Below are 21,245 nucleotides of genomic sequence, written 5' to 3' on the forward strand. Positions count from 1 at the left end.
GAACGTGCTTACCTTCACTGACGATAGGTACCTCAATAAAGGACAAACGATTTAATAATAAATTAATCTCTAATACCTTTAAGCAAATAGTATTCTACAACTACAATGTCAATGTCAGACATGATCTCAATAGCATGTTGAAAGAAAAGTCATTTTCTTTCACTTGCGCCTAAAATGAAAGAAACACACTTCAGAATTATATCCGGCATTTATCCAGTTGGAGAACTCCTGTATAAAAGGTTTAATTTTGAGGCCGACTCTTGTGCTTTCTGTTCTTCCGATCCAGAAACACTAGAGCATCTATTTTTCACTTGTCAGTGCTATGTAAGTTTTTCATTCATTTATGTAAGTGGAAGAATGCCTCTCCTATATTCTCCGTCTTCTTGAATTGCTTTTGTCAATATTTTAAGTCACTTAAGCTTATTTCAAATATGAATAAAAAAAACTGGTCTGTTTCCTTGACTTGTTTTGTATATGAAAATTTCTTTCAATAAAAAAAAAAGAAAAGAAAAAAAAAGAGACAGATGATCTATTGGGGCGACCCCTAGAGGCTGAAATAAGAATATGGTTTTATTTTACTCTGTTCTTGAGTATTCAGCTTATATTTTATATATTTTAAATAATTTTAAATATATAAAATGACAAGGGTCATCCTGTAATCTTACAAAAACTATAGTAAAAAAAAATGCTGGCTTTGCTTTTGTGCTTTGTATCTGTTAACTTTGAGCTTTGATTGAATACGTTTCAGTTTTTAACTTGTAATTATGATCTAAAATCTTAAAAGCCGGGCTTTGACTAAATCTGAATTATTAGTAAAATAGCCAGTCTTACTACAATTTGTGGCCCCGAATTAGCTTTGTTTTGAGTCACAGCCTAACTGGGTTTTTTTTTTAAACTTATTAGGTGATAAACACAGCTAAACAATATTTACAATTATTTTTTATCTATCTGGATAGCGAAACATTTAATCTGCCACAAATACACGAACTATTCTAAAACTACTTTCCTTGGCTATGAAATAAATTTTTTATCGTTAGCAAGCTGTCTGTTTTTCATATTGTATTATTATAGGTTTAAAGTCAAAACTTGAGACAGATTTCATCCTGACAATACTTTTGCGTTTTCAGCGAGAAATAAAATCCTTTAGTCTTTCCTGAGGTCGCTTCGAATACGCATGCGTGAACATCTACTCAGCAGGTAAACTACACCATGGCGGCGAGAGGCCATGTGCAAGATCCAAACGACAGGAGGCTCAGACCTATATACGGTAAGTTTTCAATGGAAAGTTACACATTTCTTTGTGTGTGGAGGTTCGGTAAACACAGCTGTGCCCTGTCCTGGAGAATATGTTTAAACTAGAGGCTGCTGGAGTCGTGGGGCAGCGATGCGGCCCCTCCAGCTGCAGCCACGGACTCTGCTGCCCGCAGCGCCCAATGACAGTGCACCTTACCCGGTTTTCAACCAAGCCGGGGTAGAACACATCTCCAGTGTCGGGTCTCTGAATGAAACAGCCTGTCCCTTTTAAATCTATAGAGATTCTCGGTGGCGTTGTTGCAATGAAACGTGTGGACATTATTTGTCGTTCGGCTTGACTCGTTCTCAAAGTCGAAGTGCTTTCTCCTCTAGCTCATGGGCGCTATTTAACAGCGTAGCGTAGCTTAGCTTGCTAGTGTGTCAGCTAAGCTGCAGTCAATCAATAAGCTCCTGCACATGCTGCAGGTTGAGAAAAAGAAAAGTTGTTCGTTGATGCAAGTTGGCTTCCACTGTCTGACATATATTTCCTTTGCGATTAACGCCACTGTGACGCTTTAGTTGTTTTGTAGCAGACTGAAGGTTCCACTGTTAACTCCCAGCTAAATTTAGGTTCATAGTAGTTTAAGGACAATGCTTCAAGCTAACTCTAGCGGTTGAGATGTAATGCTTGCTTGCTAGCTAGCTGTCAGCTCGCGGACCTTTCAGTAACAGTGCTGATGAATAACGTAAATAATGGACTATTTGGTGTTGTTCCGTGAGGGGAAATTAAAACAGTTCACACCAGTTGAAGCTGTTTTAATTTCTTTTACTGCTAGTTTTGCACTGATGGAAAATAAATAGTATTTCAAGTCTACAAACCGAAAATACGCATTGTTTTATGTGTGTATACATATCTGTGTGCGCGCGGGGGATTTTTGCGCCCCCCCCCCGTGTTACTTTGGGAGTGAAGCTTAAACTGTAATGCAGTTATTGCAGTTTCACTGCAACTTAGAGCTGAAACTTGATCAATACCGGGTCTTAAGTACACCTCAGGGTTCCCCTGGTTTCTGTAGGATTTGGCAACTTTTCCCTCCTGTGATGACAGTTTAAACCGAGAGAATAGACATGACATAAGCACACTGCTGTCTGGTACGGTTAATTTTGGCACTCAGCTGTACTGAGGTATCTCTTGTCTATGTCTGAAGCCGCATACTTTAACCATTCACTAAGATAAGCTGTATTTAATTATAGTGAAAGATTTACTGGCAGTTATTTTCATTATCTGCCGATCATTTTTACAGGTCAGATAGACGTGAAAGCATCTGTAACTCAGATTAATATGGTAAAATTTCAAATTTTGTTTAAACAGCGTTCCAGACCCTTGCAAATACTATCCTGCTCTGCAACACGAACCCTGATAAGCTGGGCCCACTCTGATGTTTTTGCTTAGAAAACAGGAAAAAAATGAATCCAAAACCAAAATAGTTTCTGAATTACTTTGTCAATCCCCCAAATAAATATTAAATAAAAGCGATGTTGTTCTTGTGCTTCCCAGATTACCTTGATAATGGCAATAACAAAATGGCGATACAGCAGGCAGATAAACTGCTGAAGAAACATAAGGACCTGCACTGTGCCAAGGTGGGTGACTAAATGACTGTTCATGCTGAAAGTGTTGAGGTCTGTTGGTGTTCTGTGAGGGTTCCTCCACTGTTGCAAGGAACCTGTACAGGTCTGTAGGTCAGTGGAGCTTATGTATTAAAAACAGTATATTTTATAAAATTTTAGTGTCAGTGCTCATCTGCTCTAATAATCACATTATTTGAAGTCCCAAAATATGAAGAGGGACGCATCAAGGTTTTGCTCAGGCTTGAATTTCAGTGCTAGTTACAGGTGTTGCAATAATCCAGTGGATTCATGCACATCTAGCACCTGTAAAGCGGAATATTCATGCACACTATTAGAGATTTGCAGCAGGACTGGACAGCTGTCTTAAAGTCACAGAATTAAAATAACGTCTGGACAACAGGTCAGAGGTACACTTGTCAGTTCAGCATGTCTCAGGAGTGGGGCTGTGCCATTTTCCCAAACTGCTGTTCAGTTTGTCCCCTTTTTTTCCTCTTCTTAATAAAGTGGGCATGGTCCAAAAGGCAGATTTGGGCCTCCATTATACTTATTTGCGGACAAAGCCTCCTGGAAACCTGATAGCTGAGTAGTCATACTTGTTATGCTTTTTTGAAGCCCCCGGTCTAGAGTGAATGTATATTTGTAATGTAAATTCTCGGAGCAGTCTGCACAGTCACAAAAAACATTGATGTGGACACTCACACTTGCCGTCTAATGAAATTCAAGGATGTAGAAAGTATAATCCCGGTGTTAGTAAAAACTGAGTTTACTAATCTTGGGATTATAGACACTCTGGATTTTCAGTCCCACAATGATAGCTAGCTCTCTCAGTTAACTCGGCTAACTCTCACTCTGGTAACACTTTAGATGTCCAACAGTTTGAAAATTTGAAGTTGACTTTCATCTCCGCTGCAGATCACCAAAATAAACTGTTTTACTGGTTTGATCTAGAGCTGGGCGATATGGCCTACTATCCATATCACGGTATAATTTGAAGCATGTGCGGCAACGATATATATCGCGATATATTTCTTTTCTTCTGTAGAACGTATTTTACACACTATAAGGCACACTTAAAATCCTTTAATTTTCTCAAAAATCGACAGTGTGCGCAGAAATCTGAAAAACTTAAAACGTGCAGCTCTGCTGTCACTTTCAACATAAATGAAGACAGAAAACTAAACAGCAGTGACATTTGTAGGGTTACTAGGGACTAGCTCGTATATAATGATGTGCTACTTGAACGCTAGCAAAACAGCTACGTTAGCATAACATTAGCACAGTGAAGCTGAAGGATGAACGCAAACTTTTTTCTACTCGATAAAAGTTAACGTGAGGGTTTCTGGTGGTTAGGGACAAATGCAATTGCATGGTAGGATGCTATAAACAGACCAAACTTCAGTTAGGAGAACAACTGAGATAATCCATCCACATTACGAGGTTAGTCATTAATATACTGCAACAACATGGGAATAGAGCAGCCGCGAGAGAATTCAGCATTAATGAATCAATGGTACGGAAGTGGAGGAAGCGCAGTTTTTGGCTTTCCCCATATTCCAAAAGTGCTTCGACTCTTTGCTATTACTGTCGCCCAGCATAATTTGCAGATGATGTTGTTTGCAGCTGCTGCAATGCTTTCAACCAAAACAGGCGCAGCTTGATGACGACATCAACATGCGTTATCGCGATAGAGTGGTATAGTCAAAATCTCTACCGTTGGCCAAATTTATATTGTTTCTACCGTATACCGTTTATACCACCCACCCTTAGATCCATGTTTATTTTCAGCTACTCTCACTGTATTGCTACCAAGTTATAACAAAATAATTACTTTTTAATATAACATGTAAAAATTGGTAGGATTCCTGATCTTGGTAAGAAAGTTTTAAAACTGATAAATGACGACTGAGTAGGTCAGACTCATTAGAGTGACTTTTTCTCCCATCTTGTTTTTAAAGTTAAGGTCCCATATCTTAAGACTTAGGGACATGTGTTATTCCCTGTTCTCAGAATGTATATTACAAGTTTCAGCACTAAATACTAGGGCTGGGCTATATCATACCGTTCACGATAATACCAGTGTAATTTTGGGCAACGATAGGAAAATGAAATATCGCGATAGAATATGGGTAAAACACGCATGCGCAGTGCCTATGTTTACATACGCACATGGCGGTGACGCAGAATGAGAAGAGCGAAAGCGGATCGTTGAATGAAACGGATGAACCAGAATTGGTTTGTAAAAATGCTGCAACTTAAGTGGTGTGGAACTGGTTTAGCTTTCGTCCGTCAGATACACAACAAAGCACTATTTTTGGTAGAGCATGCTAATGGCCCATCGTTATTACCGTGTTGTTTGGAAAATACGGCATCCTTTGATTTTTCTGAAAATCGACAGTGCCCCTTATAATCCCGTGTGCCTTATGTATGAATTCTGGTTGTGTTTACTGACCTCGAAACAATTTTATGTGGTACACGGCGCTGGAAAATCTGTCAAATGTTTTAGTACAACTTTGCTAAGCTACGAAGCCGCACCGCTTGATGGATTGTCGGAGCACTACGGCATCGTAGGCAGGAGCCTCGCGGAGTGATACGTACTGTGCTTCAACATAATATTACCGTATTGTGTGTATAACCTCTTTTTAAGTTTTGTGGATATTATACATGGTTATGCTGAGGATATGTCGGCCAATTTCCACTGGAAATGCCTTTTGGTTAAACTGTCAGCAAGGAATTTGCATTTGCACTGTTAAATTTTTATATAACTTTAATGCACATAAAAAAAAACAGCTGCTTGTTTAAGTGAAAATACATTGATGGGGGTTTTTGCACTAATAAAGTTCTGGAGTTGTAAAGTATTTTGTCTAGTGTCAATTATATCGTCAGTTATATCGTTATCGCAAATTTTCAAATGTATATCGTGATAAATATTTTTGGTCATATCGCCCTGCTCTACTAAATACCACACAATTTTTTTGGACCATGCCTGAATACCCCAGTTTATTTGTTTTTTGTTTTTTTTGTGTGTCTGTAGCTTTAAATGCTACTGCACTCACCCCTTTCAGCAAGAGGTCTGTGAGTGACAGAGAAGGGCAGCCAATAGGAGCAATGTGGCTCATTCAATAAAAATAAGATTGCTAAGGATGTAGCAGGTCTACATCCTTAGTCCCCGAGACTCTGTTGGTTCTAACTCCTCAGTAATACTCTGTTGGTTACACAGAAGGCAGGAGACCCGACGGCCGAGCATTTATTCTTGTTATACTCTTTTTGAAGTCCGCTTGGACACACAGTAACACACATCCAGTATTTGTGTGTTGGGTCAGCCCATCAAGTTTCCACATTGTTGTCTCTCAGCATTGTTTTTCTCCAGAGCGTGTGTGTGCGTGTGTGTGTGTGTGTGTGTGTGTTATATGATCAAACGACTTCTGTATGTCCAAGGTGTGACAATGGTATCCAGTCATAATCACAGTCTCATCTCAAAATTATTTTCTAAAACAACAAAAGCATAAAGATGTTGGCATTCGCTATTTTTTTGCAGCCTGTAGCAAAGTAACAGTTAAGGCCATTTCACACCGCTGCAAAAAAGCAACAGGAAATTCAAATATGAACTTGTTGCGTAACATATATAAACACTAAACGCTTTGCTTTTTAGTTGAAAACTCACCGTGAAAAAAAAAAAAATGAAGTCAGCATCAGGCAATCATGAGAAGGTCCTGATGTTTCTTAAAAAAGAAAAGGAAGAGTCTGATTCTGGGTTGATCCAATTCCCAAGTGAAGCCAGAAGCTGGGAAAATTTCCAAGTTTCATCCTGGAGTTGAAGCTGTATCACCATCACTTATATTACATACTTTGTACACTGCCTCCATCAATGAAAGAGCTCTCTGCAGTCAGATGGGCCATTCCCAGACTGCAAGCAATCAGCCAATCATCAGCCAAAGTGGCAGAGTATCATTGCAGTACTGTGGATTCATGCTTAAGGCACACTGTACACTGAACTACAGGTGGGCCACTGCTGCAGTGTTACAGGTGGGGCTCTAAAATGATCAAGACAGCAGAAATTTAATTTGTTTATTAAACTGTTTTTGACATCAGAAGGTTTTAGGTTCCTAGTGCATCCTTGTCTTTGGAATTGTCTTGTTGAAAACCTTTGTTTGGGTTGCCATTGTGCTTCTAGCTCTAACTGAAAACCTCTGCAATGGCTTGCCATTTTATTCGTGCCAATGAAATCTGTAATGTTTATCTTTTTCTCTTTTTTTGCCTTTTCCTTCTCATTCAGTTTTATAACTCAGTCTTTTCTGCTTCCTCCAGGTCCTGAAGGCGATTGGCCTTCAGAGGACTGGAAAGCAGGATGAAGCTTTCACTTTAGCCCAGGAAGTGGCCACTCTCGAGCCCACTGATGACAACTCGCTTCAGGCTCTGACTATACTGTACAGAGAGATGCATCGTCGTGAGTATATATGCGCACACATGAAAGCTGGTATTAACATTGGATGACTGAATATTGAATATGTGTGTTGTCCACAGCTGAGTTGGTCACCAAGCTGTATGAGGCTGCAGTGAAGAAGGTTCCTCTAAGCGAAGAGTATCACTCTCACCTCTTCATGGCGTACGCTCGTGTGGGAGAATACAAAAAGATGCAGCAGGTGAGACAGCTCAAAAAGAGCAAATATGAGCAACAAGCAGGTTTATGGGCTCACGTGAAAATAGAGCTGGGCGATAGAACGATAACGATATGTATCGCGATATAACTTTTACGCGATAGAGAAATTAAGCTATCGCGATAGACCTCGCCGCTCTTGTCCTCTTAAAAAAAAAAAAAAAAAAGGTCAGCCAATCCAAATTAAGTAGCGCAGAGCCGAACCAATCACAGCCGCAGCGTCACGTCGCGTGACTTGTTAGGTACAGCACAAGTGCCAAGCCGCACGTGTGTTTGTTTGGGAAGCAGCCAGCGGGTAATGGAGGAAATGAGTGTGCCGACTAGAAAAATCAACCGAGCGTGATCGAAGGGAACACAGATGATGGTTCCAATGCCGGAGAGATTGTCGAACGGAAGAGCCATAGAAGTTCCGTAGTGTGAAGGTATTTCGGCTATTTCAAGTCTGACAAAAAACAGAGTAGCGTGCACTGCAAATTGTGCCGAAAGCAAGTCTGGAAATACAATAAACTGGTGCATGCGTCACACTGTGCGCCACGTTATTGTTTCGGTGAAATGAATTTCTACAATACTGTTACTGTTAATTTTACTCTCTGCAGTGTTTAAATGCTTACATATACACACAGTTACTGTCCCTCCACACATACGACTCGGTTCTGCTTCTATGCCCCAGCTTTGTTTACTTTTTCCCACCGAGGCTTCTAGACTTCTGATTGGCCAACATTTCTGCACGGTTAGGAATCTTGCTCCACCTGCTGCTTTGGCATGTTCATAGCAGCATTTTCCTTCATTTCTGCCTTTATGTGTGGACGGGATTATTTTTTAAAACGAAAACGGAAAATCTCCGTTTTCAAAAATACCCGTGTACGTGTGGACGTAGCCTCAGTCTCTGACTGGAAGCGCTAATTCATCATTCGGCTTTTGTCAGACTAAAGTAACTGTTAAAACTGTTTGAAAAGCTAAGCTATACAACAAGGAGAGATTGAGAATTTCCTTTTAGTTCTCAGTTTATTTGATATTGACAAAAGTTAGTCAGTTTTGTCTGTTCTTCTGTAAAACAAACTAAGATTTATTTTTAGAATTAATATTTTGTTTCTAAGTGGAATTGACAATTTAGTCTGTTTCGTTTGTTCTGTTTTGAAACTTAAACGCTTTAGCGGCTGCCTTTTGTGTAGTTTGCAATATTTGCCTTTATTTATCTGAAAAAGTCTCATGTTCCTTAAGTACATCTACCCTGTTGAACTTATTATGGGAAATAAATATTTAAATAAAAACAAGCTGCTGATTATTTCACATTTTACTTGTGAGCAACGGCACATTTAAATCTTACAAATATAGTTATTTGGCCTATATCGTGATAGATATCGTTATCGCCTGAAATGAAAAAAACATATCGTGATATGAAAAAATCTCATATCGCCCAGCTCTACGTGAAAATGAATTCCATTGATTTAGGAGCAGAATTAATGTATTAATGGCTACATCCTCCTATTTACAGGCAGGAATGGCCTTGTATAAAATTGTCCCGAAGAATCCCTATTACTTTTGGTCGGTCATGAGTCTTGTGATGCAGGTACAAGAAAGCTTTTATAACATGAATGCTGAAATATTAGAATGATTGGTAACAGACAGTAAAAGTACTGTGTGCTTGTTTCTAAGGCAATCTCAGCCCAAGATGAAAAGTTGGCTCAGACCATGTTCCTGCCTCTGGCTGAACGCATGGTGGAAAAAATGGTCAAGGAGGAAAAGATTGAAGCAGAAGCAGAGGTGAGTATGTTGGCTTTATGACTTCAGTGTTATGACAATGGAAACCAACTTAAATGGACAGCAGGATTCTGGCAAAATCCCAGTTACTCAACTTTTATTTTTAAAATTCAGAATTTCCTTTGGATTTTCATTAACAGCTGAGAGAGTCTTATATTTTAAGTTACAGTAGTCATGTTGGCATTAAAAAAAACTTTTAGTGAATGAAACCCATGGCACATTAATTGCCAGAAAAAAACCCCCTGATTTCTGCACTTTAGTGTTAACTGCATACATGTTTAAGATGAAAATACAAATGTTAGAATATTGCACAGTCGTTACTTTTTCACTTTAACTTTTGTGTTCTGTAGGTGCAACTGTATTTTATGATCCTAGAGCGCTTGGGGAAATGTGTAGAGGCCCTTGAAGTGATCCGGGGCCCACTTGGGGGTAGGTAGATCCCCACACACACTCACAAACACACACACTTTCTTAAATTGACCATGTGACATTAACACTTTGAAATAGTATCAGTCATGTTTGGCAGGAAAAAGAAAAAGTTATTTATATTTAAAGTAAGCTGTAGTGAGAACATAAAGTGTTAAACAGCATTCTCAATAAAATAACAGGGATAGTTTGAAGTAATGTGGCACACATGGCTTATAAATCTGATGCTGTGCATCCTGAAATTCCTCTTCAGCTAATACTTGTATTTTTGCACAGAGAAGCTGACCAGTGAGCTGCAGAGCAGAGAAAACAAATGTATGATGCTGTACAAGCGACTGCAACGCTGGCCAGAGTGCAACGCTTTGGCCCACAAACTGCTACTTAAAAAGTGAGTGAGTTTTATCTTAACAGTGCACAAGCTGTCCAAGACCAATAACTGATCAGAACATGGCATCAGTCGATGCACATCACTTCTGATGGAGTACAGATATCAGCCAACAACAACCAAAAAAATGTGTTTCTTTGCAGTCCTGATGATTGGCAGTTCTACCCGGCTTACTTTGACTCTCTCTTTCACTTGGTGGATCAGTCGTGGAGCCCGCCAGAAGAAGGCGAACAGTGAGTACGCAGGTGTTTGAGTTTGAATGCATAAAGATTTCCATCCATGTGAACTCTGCATCTGTTCCCTTACTTTAACAAAACCCACACATGATGGTTAAATAAGGTTGGGCAATTCGGTTTTCCAACCAAAAATCGTCAGTCCAATAACCAACGATTATTGGACGGAATATATTTGCGCATGCGCTGACTTTTTGATGGGAGGAGCAGTATAACCATGTACGGACTGATTTGCGCGTTTAGAATTTGTAAGTCTGGTTTGGAAGGAATATTTCTTTTTAATATTTAATAATTAATAATTGACTTTCTTTTCTTGTTTGTTTCAGTATTAATATAGCTACTTTTTGGATTGTTCATTTATATGTTTGAGATGCGCCAAATCGCACAAAAGACTTAACATTACGTTGGAAGTTGTTTTTTGGGGTTTTTTATGTTATGAAAGAGACATTTTGATTTTTAACTTTTTAATTTTTGTTGTTTGATCGAGTGTGTAAGACAGATAAACTCTGGAACAGTCTATAAACACTGTTATCGTGGAAAAAAGAAGCCAGTTTCTCTTTGTTTCCCTCCCCACCATTGTGGTTTTTTTATTTAAATAAAATATTTTTGTGTTTTTCTGAACATAGGCTACTGCCTTTCTTTCTTTCTGTTGTGAGTAAATGAATCGCTGCATTTGAGCGCACTCTGAGGAGGGTGCATCTGTTCGCAGCTGCTTCTCTTAGCTTCAACCAACATTATCAGCAAACTTACCCATGTGCAAATAAATAAATCACTCTTGTAAAAACGATCAACGGAAAGCTGAGTCTATCGTCGATATATTCGTCCAATCGCCCAACCTTGTGGTTAAAAGTCCCTTCACTAAGGCATATTTAACCTTAAAAATCCCTACTAGTTGCTGAAAGCCATGTGTTAATTATTAAATGAATTATTAATTTAAAAAATACACACATCCTTCAGCAAGACAAACAAGATGTGGAACACCTTGTGTCTATGACCGTCTGCTGTGCTGTTCTCCAAACTTTATAGAGGATATTTTTTTTCCAAATTAGACATTATATAATATTATATATGTCCAATTTATCTCTTATTTCTTCATAATATTATATCTTGTCCACGCTGAAGTTTTTTGTTTTTTTTCTGTCCATCCTGTAGCTGTTCAGAGGGTTCAGTACATCACACTGTGGTTGAGGTGGTGAGGTTTGTGGAGGAGAGGATTAAGGGGGAGGACAACAAAGAGTCCCGCTCACTCAGAGGGCCTTACTTGGCTCGTCTTGAATTAATGCACAGACTGAGAGAAAGAGGCTGTCCTGAGGAAAGCCTGCTAGGTAAAACACATACACACACACACACACATATACTGAATAAGCATGTATTTATGTATGTCCTGTTGCCTCAGTCTGACAGTCTGTTGGTTGGCCATAAATAGGTGAGCCTTTAGAGTTAATGGTGCAATTCTTCAACAAGTTTGGAGACAAGCCCTGCTGCATCACTGACCTAAAAATATACCTACACCTGCTGTCTCCTGAGCAGCACGTTCAGGTGAGAGAAAGTTAAAGCAGAACTGTGGAACTGCCTCTTGCAGAATGAAAAGCATGGTCGTGAAACACATTTCTGTCTTTGAATTCTTTTTAGTTCATTAATCATCTTAGTGAAGCAGTTCCACTGGGCAACCAGGAAGAGGAAGGATTTGCTTTTCCAGAGGACACCAAGGCGCTGCAGAGGCATTTGTGTGTTTGTCAGCTGAGCCGTGCACTAGGGCTGCATCATTCCCTCGACGTGGATGGCAAACTTCATCTTATCACAGAGCTTAAGGCTCACTATCATCATGGGCTTAAGTTTGGTGAGAGCAACACTTTTATTCACTCTTAGACCCATAAGATTGACATTCATTCAGGATCATCAGATTTTCCACAGCTAAGAGGTGTGAAATCTTGTCGTGGAGCCAGACAGATATGTGATGTTGTCAACAGCAAAGTGTGAATGCCTTCCTTGTTTGCTGGCACATTTCTTCTGATAACAGCAGCATCCAGTTGAACATGCTGATAGTTGATTACTAATAGGGCTTCTTTCTCAGAAATTCCAGGAATAAAAAAAGTGCTTTCATACATTTTCGTGTGTTCAATAAAGTTATAAAACTGCAGTTATGCATGACATAGACTGTAAAATAGAAAGACATTGGTAACGTTATGTCATCTATTGGTTTACGGACTTAAAATGTTCAAGTGTCAGATGTTTGTTTTCTTTTGTTTGTTTGTTTGTTTGGGGTTTTTTTTAAGCTGCTGTCTTGTTTTGTTACTCTACAGCCGTAAAAAGCTGAGGTGGGCGGGCAATGTGGACATTTAAGTTTATGAATGCAGTAACTTGAGAATGAAACGAGCTTCAGGAGTTTCAAATTGATACCACAGGTGCACCTGCTAATTATCTGTATTACTTACTTTACTAAAACAAGACATTTTAAGATGTTGGGGGTTTTTTTTGTTTTGGTTTGGTTTAAGCCAACCCAAAGTGGCTATTAGATGGACTGCAGATGGATGTAGCTTCTGGGTCTGAAGAGCAAAGCAAACATGTATTCTTTCTAATTAGCAAGAGGGAGCTCCTGTGATGTTTGCAATAAGACATCCAAATATATAGACACGTATGCAACAATTGCCTAATGACTTTGTGGTCTCAGTGACCAATATTGAGTACAAACTAAAGGCCATTTTGTAAGTTATGGTCCCAATTTGAATAAAAAGGGATGATACACACAGGGTATGCTTTGCTATGATTGATAAGCTGTTAGCCAATGAGCAGATAGTGTCCCTCAGTTTACGGTTAGCTAATAAGGTGAAGGTAAAAATGCTCAGCTTGAGGTTTCAGATAGGTCTTCACTAACCGGTAGGTGACATCACAGTGGCTTTGCCTGTCTTTCATATACAACGTGTAGCACTTGGGTATTGGCTTCATTTTTTCATTTTCATTTTTACAGACAAGCATACTTTTCTTGGTCATATTTGGCATGTTTTTTAAGATATAAAGGTGACTTTGTTGGACGTTTGCAGTCAACATTCTAAGAATTGTAGGGTGACTTTACTGTACAAGAACTGAACACTTTTAAAGATTTTTCTTGTGTTCCTTGTGCATGTTTTTGTTTGTTCTGACTTCTTGGTCTCTCTGAACAGGAAAGAACGCTCTAAAGACGGAGCTGCAGTTTTCTGATATGTATTGTCTCATGGCCGCTCATGTATACATTGACTTATGGACAGAGACCGGTGAGTTTTTCTTTTTGAGTGCAGAACTTCCTGTCTCTCAGTAATGTGATGTGTCTAAATGTGTGTATCTGTATGCTTGTAGGAGATGAGGACATGATGTGGCAGTGTTTGGGTCTCCTCCAGGAGGGACTATCTCACAGTCCTTCCAACGCCCAGTTCAAGCTGCTGTTACTGCTCCTGTACTGTCGACTGGGAGCGTTTGAGCCTGTAGTGGACCTTTACTCAAGCCTGGATGCCAAGCATGTACAGCATGACACCATAGGGTCAGTACAGAACATGTTTCTGTGGTGAAACATGGAAAGAAAGCGGATTTCTCGTCACACAACACTTTGTTGCCGATGGTTGGTCGCTCCTTGGCGTTCTAGGCTCCGGTTGCTTAGTTAACTATATATCTAACATGTCTGCTACCATGTCATATGTCGGTCAACAGCATACTTCACTTTAATTGGTAGTTGCTTCAATTGTTTGCAACATAAAATCTATAGTATTCCTTAAGTTAGGAAACTGACTTCAATTCAATTTTATATAAAATAAAATTGAATCAAATGAAAAGTTGGAGTAGGGCTGCCACGATTAGTTGACTAGTCACAAGTCGACGACTAATTTAATAGTTGACGCGTTGTTTGAAGCTTTGTAAGATCCCACAAGACATAGGAATAAGTAGGATTTAAGAGTGTAATAATGGACTGAAACAGAATATGGCAGCACTGCATGTACAAGGATGCCAGCTGCCGTTAAATCCCCAAAGAAGAAGAAGCAGTGTCCGGTATCGTAGCTGTGTCCAAATTCAGGACCCGCATCCTCCTGTGCCCGCATTTGTAGGCCGATTACGTTACAGTGACACGACGAAGACTGACAAATGCGGCCGACAAATGCACCCTTCGTTTCCCCAGATTTGAAGGATGGGTCGGGTGTATACTTCGTGGCCCAACCTATCCCAGAATTCCTGCTCAGTTTCCAACAATGGTGGCATCTAGTTAGTTTTAATATTACTGTTATTATTCTGTCTGGGTCACAAAATAAATGTTTAAAATATTTTCAGGCGAGAATGTAGCTGTGTAAACTTCAAATATCTGCTCAGTTTATCAAGACACCACATATTTTCAAAAGCGCTCCGACGTTTTCAGAGACGTCTGTTACCCACCAGCTTGATAGCTAGCCGGGGTTCAAGGCTCACTTCAAGGCTCGGTGAGAACACCGGACTCCCGGCAAGTCGTTTTCAAACCCACCACCGTCTTTCGCTACTCAGGTTAAACATGATATATAAGTCACTTAGATAACTTTAAAATGTTATTGTTTGGCTTTTTTCAGTATTTTATTTGTTCCTGAGTAAATCGGTTTGGCTGAGATTAAAGTTATAGTTTTTAGACAGCTGAATAAACGTCAAGCAGACAGCTGATTATCAGAAGTGTGAGATGCTCGAGAATATACTTCGGTGTCCTGTTATATTTTAGATAGCAAGGAGCAGACAGCTGAGTTTATTAAACTTCACCGAAACAATCTGCAAACTTCATTAAAATTTAATAAACTATCATCTTGTCTTTATTGTTAGTTAGCACAGACCTTAAACACTTAAAGCTGTAAGCTAATGATGGCTGTATAAGAGCAGATGCATGCTGCAATAAGTTGTACGTTTTACATCCAATGGATGTATGATCTGATTAGTCGACTAATTGCAAAAATAATCGGTGACTAGTCGACTATCAAAATAATCGTTTGTGGCAGCCCTAATTTGGAGTAAAAGAATGTTCGGACTAATTTTGTACTTCGGATGAATGTGTCCTTGCCCTCATCAGAATCAGAATACCTTATTAATCCCCAAGGAAATTATCTGAGCTTTGACTCAGATACTTTAATTAAAAACATCTTTTTAATTTTTGCAGTTTTCTGTTAACGCGCTATGCTGAGTCACTGGGTCAGTTTGCTGCAGCCTCCCAGTCCTGTAATTTCTCCCTCAGGTTTTTCCACTCGAACCAGAAAGATGTAAGTCTATCCCTCTTTGTGATTTAACTGCAGAGACTTTTACTGGATCTCCTGCTCTTACGTTACCTTCCTTATTTATCTCTCCTTTGCCTCTGTCTTCTTTCCACCAGACCTCAGAGTATATCATCCAGGCATATAAGTATGGAGCGTTTGAGAAAATCCCAGAGTTCATTGCTCTCAGAAACAGGTTAAACCAGTCGCTGCACTTTGCCCAGGTCCGCACTGAGAGGATGCTGCTCGACCTCTTCCTTGAGGCTGATATGTAAGAATATTCACACTAATTTACATAAACTTGTGGATTTCTATCTATAGTTGATTGTGATGTTGCATTTTTCTGTTTTACAGTGTCTTGAGTCTGGAAGAGAGTGTGAAGGCCATGTCTTTGTCTGCAGAAGAGGATGACATCCCCTGGGATAGTATGAGGGACAACAGAGACCTAACTGTTTTTACGTGCTGGGATCCTAAAGACAGGTATAGTCCTTTTTTGGGGGGTTTTTGGTTACAGAGACGCTGGTACTCACTCACAGTCTCCAATCCAACCCTGTGCTACTCTTTTGTTTACAGACAGCTAACAGATGAACACAGACGTCAGTCTCTAGAGGAAGAGTCCATGTGGCTCAGAATACGTTCTCTAACGCTTCGCCTCCTCGCCTCATTGGCTGCGTTGGCACATATGCCCTCACAGCAAAACTCTGAGATATCTAATGAGAACGGAGTGGGAGACAAGACCTCAATTCTCAGCAGCCTGCTCTCCCAGCTGAACCAGGCTCTACAGACAGCAGCTCAGATGGCAGAAAAACACATACAGGTGCACACAAACAAGCAAGTCTCTGTTATTGTAGCGTCTTTACCGTTTAGTATAAAGTGCCTTGAGGCGACTGTATTATTTTGTACTACACAAATACATTTGAGTTGAAGTCAACCTCACTGACTCCTTTGTCCCATATACAAAGGCTCACTTCACAGCAATACATGAAAGAGAAGGCAAAGAGTGATTATTTTTATTTATTTATTGTTTTTAAACATGAAAGGTGATGGCATATGCATTCTAATGAATTTGAAGGATTTTTCTTTTAGACACAAAAAAGTCTGAATCTCAACTGTCTATTTCTTAGTCCACACGTTTGCCCAGAAAATGCACAAAATGAATTCTGTTCTCCAGGAAGGAGCCAGTGCATTAGTCTAGAGTTGTCCGATTTGAGTTTTAAAATCGTGACTGTTGGGCAACTAACAGTTTATTTTTAGATTCAAGAATCAAACAATACGAAGGCACAATATTTCAACAAGAAATCTCCTCCAGCTGGTTAGTGTGTGTGTGGTGATGGTGTGCTCACCGTGTCCCAGTCAGCAGTGAAACGATCTTAAACAGAAACTCTTTGATCAGGAATACACCTTATGATCTTTTAATTATCATCATGTATCAATTTTAACATCCTCCCCAAATGTATTGGATCCATGTTGCACAGGGTAACTGGAATTAACCTAATTTACAGCAACCCCAAGTGGTCAGATGAGAGTTTCGACCAAATCTCTACATCATCCATATTTTCACATGACGTTTGCTGTACATTTGCGCGGACTGGAGTGCTTTGCTGTAATGGTGATGTTGTTATTCCAGTATCCATTCCTGGGACCACCCTCGACCCGTCTGGTCCTAGCTTTGTCCAGTGGAAGCTGTCAGTGTCAGGCTGCAGCCCTGCAGTTGTCTGTCCACCTACATGAGCTCGAGACGGCTGGACTTGGTAAGAAGAGACAATGGTAACATGAAGACTAACAAACTAATTGGATTTAGCCTGATAATTTTCTTCTCTCCACTCCTTATTTACCCTCCTAGATGGGTCATCCGAGCTTCAGACACAGATCTGTAACGGTTTCAAATCAATAGTAGTTCAGCTTCAAGGTGAGTCACTAGATGATTTTCTTTATCAAAAATAAACATTATTGTACATCTGGGATGCTTCATGTTTTCCTCCTCTGTCCACAGAAATCCTGAATAAATGCAAAGGAGATTTATTGGAAATGAAAGAAGGCAAATTAAAAACCCAGCCGTCCTTATTAGAAAACCTAGTCTTCTTTGTTGAGGTGAAACATCTCAGTTTCTACACACACAGTTTACAACTTGTTTCCTACCAAATCTCATGCTGTCTATAATATGCACCACTTTATTTTGCTCAGACTGTGTGCATAGTCCTGTGGATGGCTAGTTACTGTGCCAAGATCCTTCGACCACTGAAGACTAGTTTACAGAAAAAGAAAAAGAAGAAAAAGGATGCAAACACAGCTCTGGTACAGTTGCCCCTTTCACTCCTTCCATTTTTAGGTGTACTGTATCTGCATATGGACTCATAAACAATACTCTGCTGTCCACCTACTTGCCCTGAACACTGTTGTTGTGTCTTTTCTTTTCCAGCCAGTGGTGATGTGTGGCTTCCAGGAGCTGACAGGGAATTTGCAAGACCTGCTGACACAGGCCATGGAGCATATAAAGGGCCAAGAGACTGCCATGACATCACTTAAATTGTCCACTTTAACCTTGGAAGGATACACACAGGTTAGTGCAGAGAAAAATATGTTTTTGTTCTGTTTTTGTTCTTTAAATAGAAACAAACACAGGTTTGGTAGCTGACAAAATCTCCAGCCTGTCTCAGCTGCCATAGGACGAGAGGAAGGATACTCCCTGGATAGTTTGTCACAGGTCTAACACAGATAATCATTCACTCACATTCATACCTATGGGCAATTTAGAAGACCATGGGTGGAAGCCGGAATACCCGGACAGAAACGACACAGACACAGAAAGGCCCCGCCCATATGGTGGATTCAAACCTAGGACCTTCTTGCCTGAAACTAGTAATCATTAGATGGTCAAAGGAGCTTGCAAAGAAAAGCGTCTGGACTTCTTTAAGTTGCTTGAAACGTCTTCAAGCAACTTAAAGAAGTCCAGACGCTTTTCTTTGCAAGCTCCTTTGACTACGATGACCTGGATGACTGAGAAACCTTCACAGACATAATCATTAGATATTTTCTATTAGGATTGAATTTATACCTTAATTTGCAGAAAGACATAACAGGGTTTGGATATTACAGATCTTAAATCTTTTAAGCCTCAAATCCAAAGTTTAACTGTAGTATCTCCTGCCCGACTGTGAGGTTTCACCTCCTCTTTCATGTGTTTCAGGAGGAAGTGTCGTTTACGAAAGCTGCTACGGATAAGGTGCAGTGCAGTTACCTCCGCTCCCTACAGGAGGTGGGAGATCTGCTCAAGAAGAGAACAGAAACTATAAAGAACCTCAAGATATGAACGCCATCACGCATGTCCAGAATAACTCGCCCTCGACCATCACCCCTAAATGCCCCACACCACCATCTACTGTCAGCCCACCAGCTATCCTACAAATCCTTCCCTCTTCACTGATGATGGAAGTTCCTGGGCCTCCCATGTTCTCAGTCATTTCTGACCTTGAAATTCTCACTCGGCGTTTGTGAGTTTTTGATGTCTTTTTCTTTTTCTTTCAACACACACCTCTGGAACATTTGCAACTCTTATAGCACATAAGCTTGTAATGAAATTCATGAATTTATACAACAGTTCTAAGTAAAAATGAGGAAAAGAGACATGTTCCTTTAACAGGTGCAAAAGAAGAAGAAGAAGAAGAAAAAAAAATAATAATAATAAATATATAAAAATAAATAAATTAGTGAATACGCAGTTTTAGAACAGCTAATCTAATAAATTATTGTACATAATAAAGAGCAACAACCACAACTCCGTGACTAAATGAGAATATAAGACACAATAAACCACTATGTGTGTTGGTCAGTTATGTTTCCTTTTTTATTATTTTTGACTCTATTATTTTCTGGTGAGTTCCAAAAAAAGAAAAACGCAGTTGAAGGATTGCTTTTCCAGCACATTGGAGAGCAAATGGGCACAATTTTGCAATGAACTCTTTGTAACTCTTTGGACGCCTGACCGCCTGCAGGAAGCCTTCAGACTGATGTTTCCCCATACACAAATTATTGTCATCGTCATTTAAAAAAAAAAAAAAAATTCCTTTGCTTCGTGTACCCTGTGTGTTTATGTGACTTTAGCACTAAAAGTGGAACCACCTCTGTAGTTGCAGTATTACAAAGAGCAATGTTGGAATGAGTTACTTAATCAGGGTTGGGTTTTTTTTCTTTTTTGGGGAGGTTATTGTCTGCCGCTCTTTTTTGTTTGTTTGTTTTTTAATACTAGTGGCACCATTAGTGGAAGCGGTGCTTGTAAACACGGTCTTGTGGAATCAGGTTGTTCCAGCACAAAGAAGAAATCAGGCTTCAGAACTTTTAGAGACAGGAATGATTAGAATTATTTAAGAGACCATCTATGACTATCATAACATGAATGTTCACCAAAAACATGCTTTCTGTTGAGGCTGCGAATATGCAACTGCTTGAATTTGCGTTGCTGAAGGAAAAAGAAAAAGTGACAGTTATAAAGATAAATGCAAAGGAGACTGTGACTAGACTGGATATACTGACACTCATGTTCATACTAGACCAGATTATATGTCCAGCCAATATGCAGCTTCATAGTAACTGTCCTGGGACAACTCTTCTGTCTCAGGTGTGTTTCACAGGCAGACATTGGACCTAATTGTAAATAGCTGAGGCAGCCTTTTTTTGAAGTACTGTGTGTGAGTGAGGACTTCAGTGTGTTTTTAAAAGCAGGTGCAGTAGATGCTATGAGATTTGTCCTGTGTTAATGGTTTTGTCATTCCCGCTTTATTCCCTCATCTTCCTTCCTCCCCCTACTAAAAGACTCGTGAACCAAAATGGTGTCATCAGCTGCTGCATCTTCCCAATTTGTGCAAAATTAGCATCTTGTGCTGTCATCAGTAAACAGGAGGTGGAGGAAAGAAGCAAATGGAGGCATAGTTTACAAATACCAAGGGGCACTGATGGCACTGCAGGTTGTGTGCAGTTTTATTTATACTGTTGTAAGAATTTGGCACAGCAATGTGAATATGTGAGTAAATGACAAACTCTTCCCCTTCCTGTTAGTCCTGAATATACATTCAGTGGCATACACATCTGCTAATAAATGCCTTTTTTTTTTTCCTTTTTTTTTTTTTTTTTTTCTTTAAAGAGTCGAGCCCATCTGTTTGAGTGGTTGGACAGAAGGTGTCTGTGATCTGATTACATGTGTTGAGAATAATGGTTGACAATCTGGAGTGTCATCTTGCCACCCTCTTTTGTTAGAAAATGGAAAACAGAAACACTGGAATGTCAAAGCTTTTTTTAAATAAAACAAGGTAAATGTGAGGATTTTGCTGTATTTTATGTTTTTGTTATTATCAACACTAGGAAAAGGAAAAGTCTGCTTTAGATTTGGACAACTTTTCTAAATTGTAGTCCTACAGATATCTCCACAGATGCTGTTTAACAGGACCAGCCAAGCAGAAGAAGTTAGCTTTAAAAGGAGGGAAGCTACACCAGCTTGTTTCAGACACAATGAACTGAAACTTTGGAAATAAGCTCAAAATACAAGTACAGAGAATTGATGTTATTTAGTTAGTCAGTTCATGGTGATTAAACCCAAATCATGAAGTTCTCCTATACACACAGGCAACAGTAAGATTGGATGAAACACTGGGAACAGAAAAGAATTTTTAAACAAATTGTAAGAACCACTCATACAAAGGACCTCA

General features: G+C 39.6%; 1 protein-coding gene across 1 annotated transcript; it reads left to right on the forward strand.

Annotated features, from left to right (window-relative positions):
- The first annotated feature begins 1,172 nt into the window (after nucleotides 1-1,172).
- naa25 (N-alpha-acetyltransferase 25, NatB auxiliary subunit) lies at nucleotides 1,173-20,862 on the forward strand. Its single transcript, XM_085280344.1, has 24 exons — nucleotides 1,173-1,267; nucleotides 2,789-2,874; nucleotides 7,168-7,306; nucleotides 7,384-7,502; nucleotides 9,012-9,086; nucleotides 9,173-9,280; nucleotides 9,628-9,706; nucleotides 9,980-10,091; nucleotides 10,232-10,321; nucleotides 11,474-11,646; nucleotides 11,748-11,860; nucleotides 11,954-12,161; nucleotides 13,483-13,572; nucleotides 13,655-13,835; nucleotides 15,456-15,555; nucleotides 15,666-15,817; nucleotides 15,901-16,026; nucleotides 16,120-16,363; nucleotides 17,174-17,297; nucleotides 17,390-17,455; nucleotides 17,540-17,637; nucleotides 17,731-17,841; nucleotides 17,966-18,106; nucleotides 18,734-20,862. The coding sequence occupies exons 1-24, from the start codon at nucleotides 1,210-1,212 to the stop codon at nucleotides 18,854-18,856; spliced, it is 2,916 nt and encodes a 971-aa protein (XP_085136470.1). The 5' UTR covers nucleotides 1,173-1,209; the 3' UTR covers nucleotides 18,857-20,862.
- The last annotated feature ends 383 nt before the right edge of the window (nucleotides 20,863-21,245 follow it).

Source organism: Mchenga conophoros, linkage group LG7 (genome assembly GCF_057382185.1).
Source record: "Mchenga conophoros isolate Kocher_MC1m ecotype Shallow Benthic linkage group LG7, M_conophoros_male_GT1.1, whole genome shotgun sequence".
NCBI classification, from domain to species: domain Eukaryota; kingdom Metazoa; phylum Chordata; class Actinopteri; order Cichliformes; family Cichlidae; genus Mchenga; species Mchenga conophoros.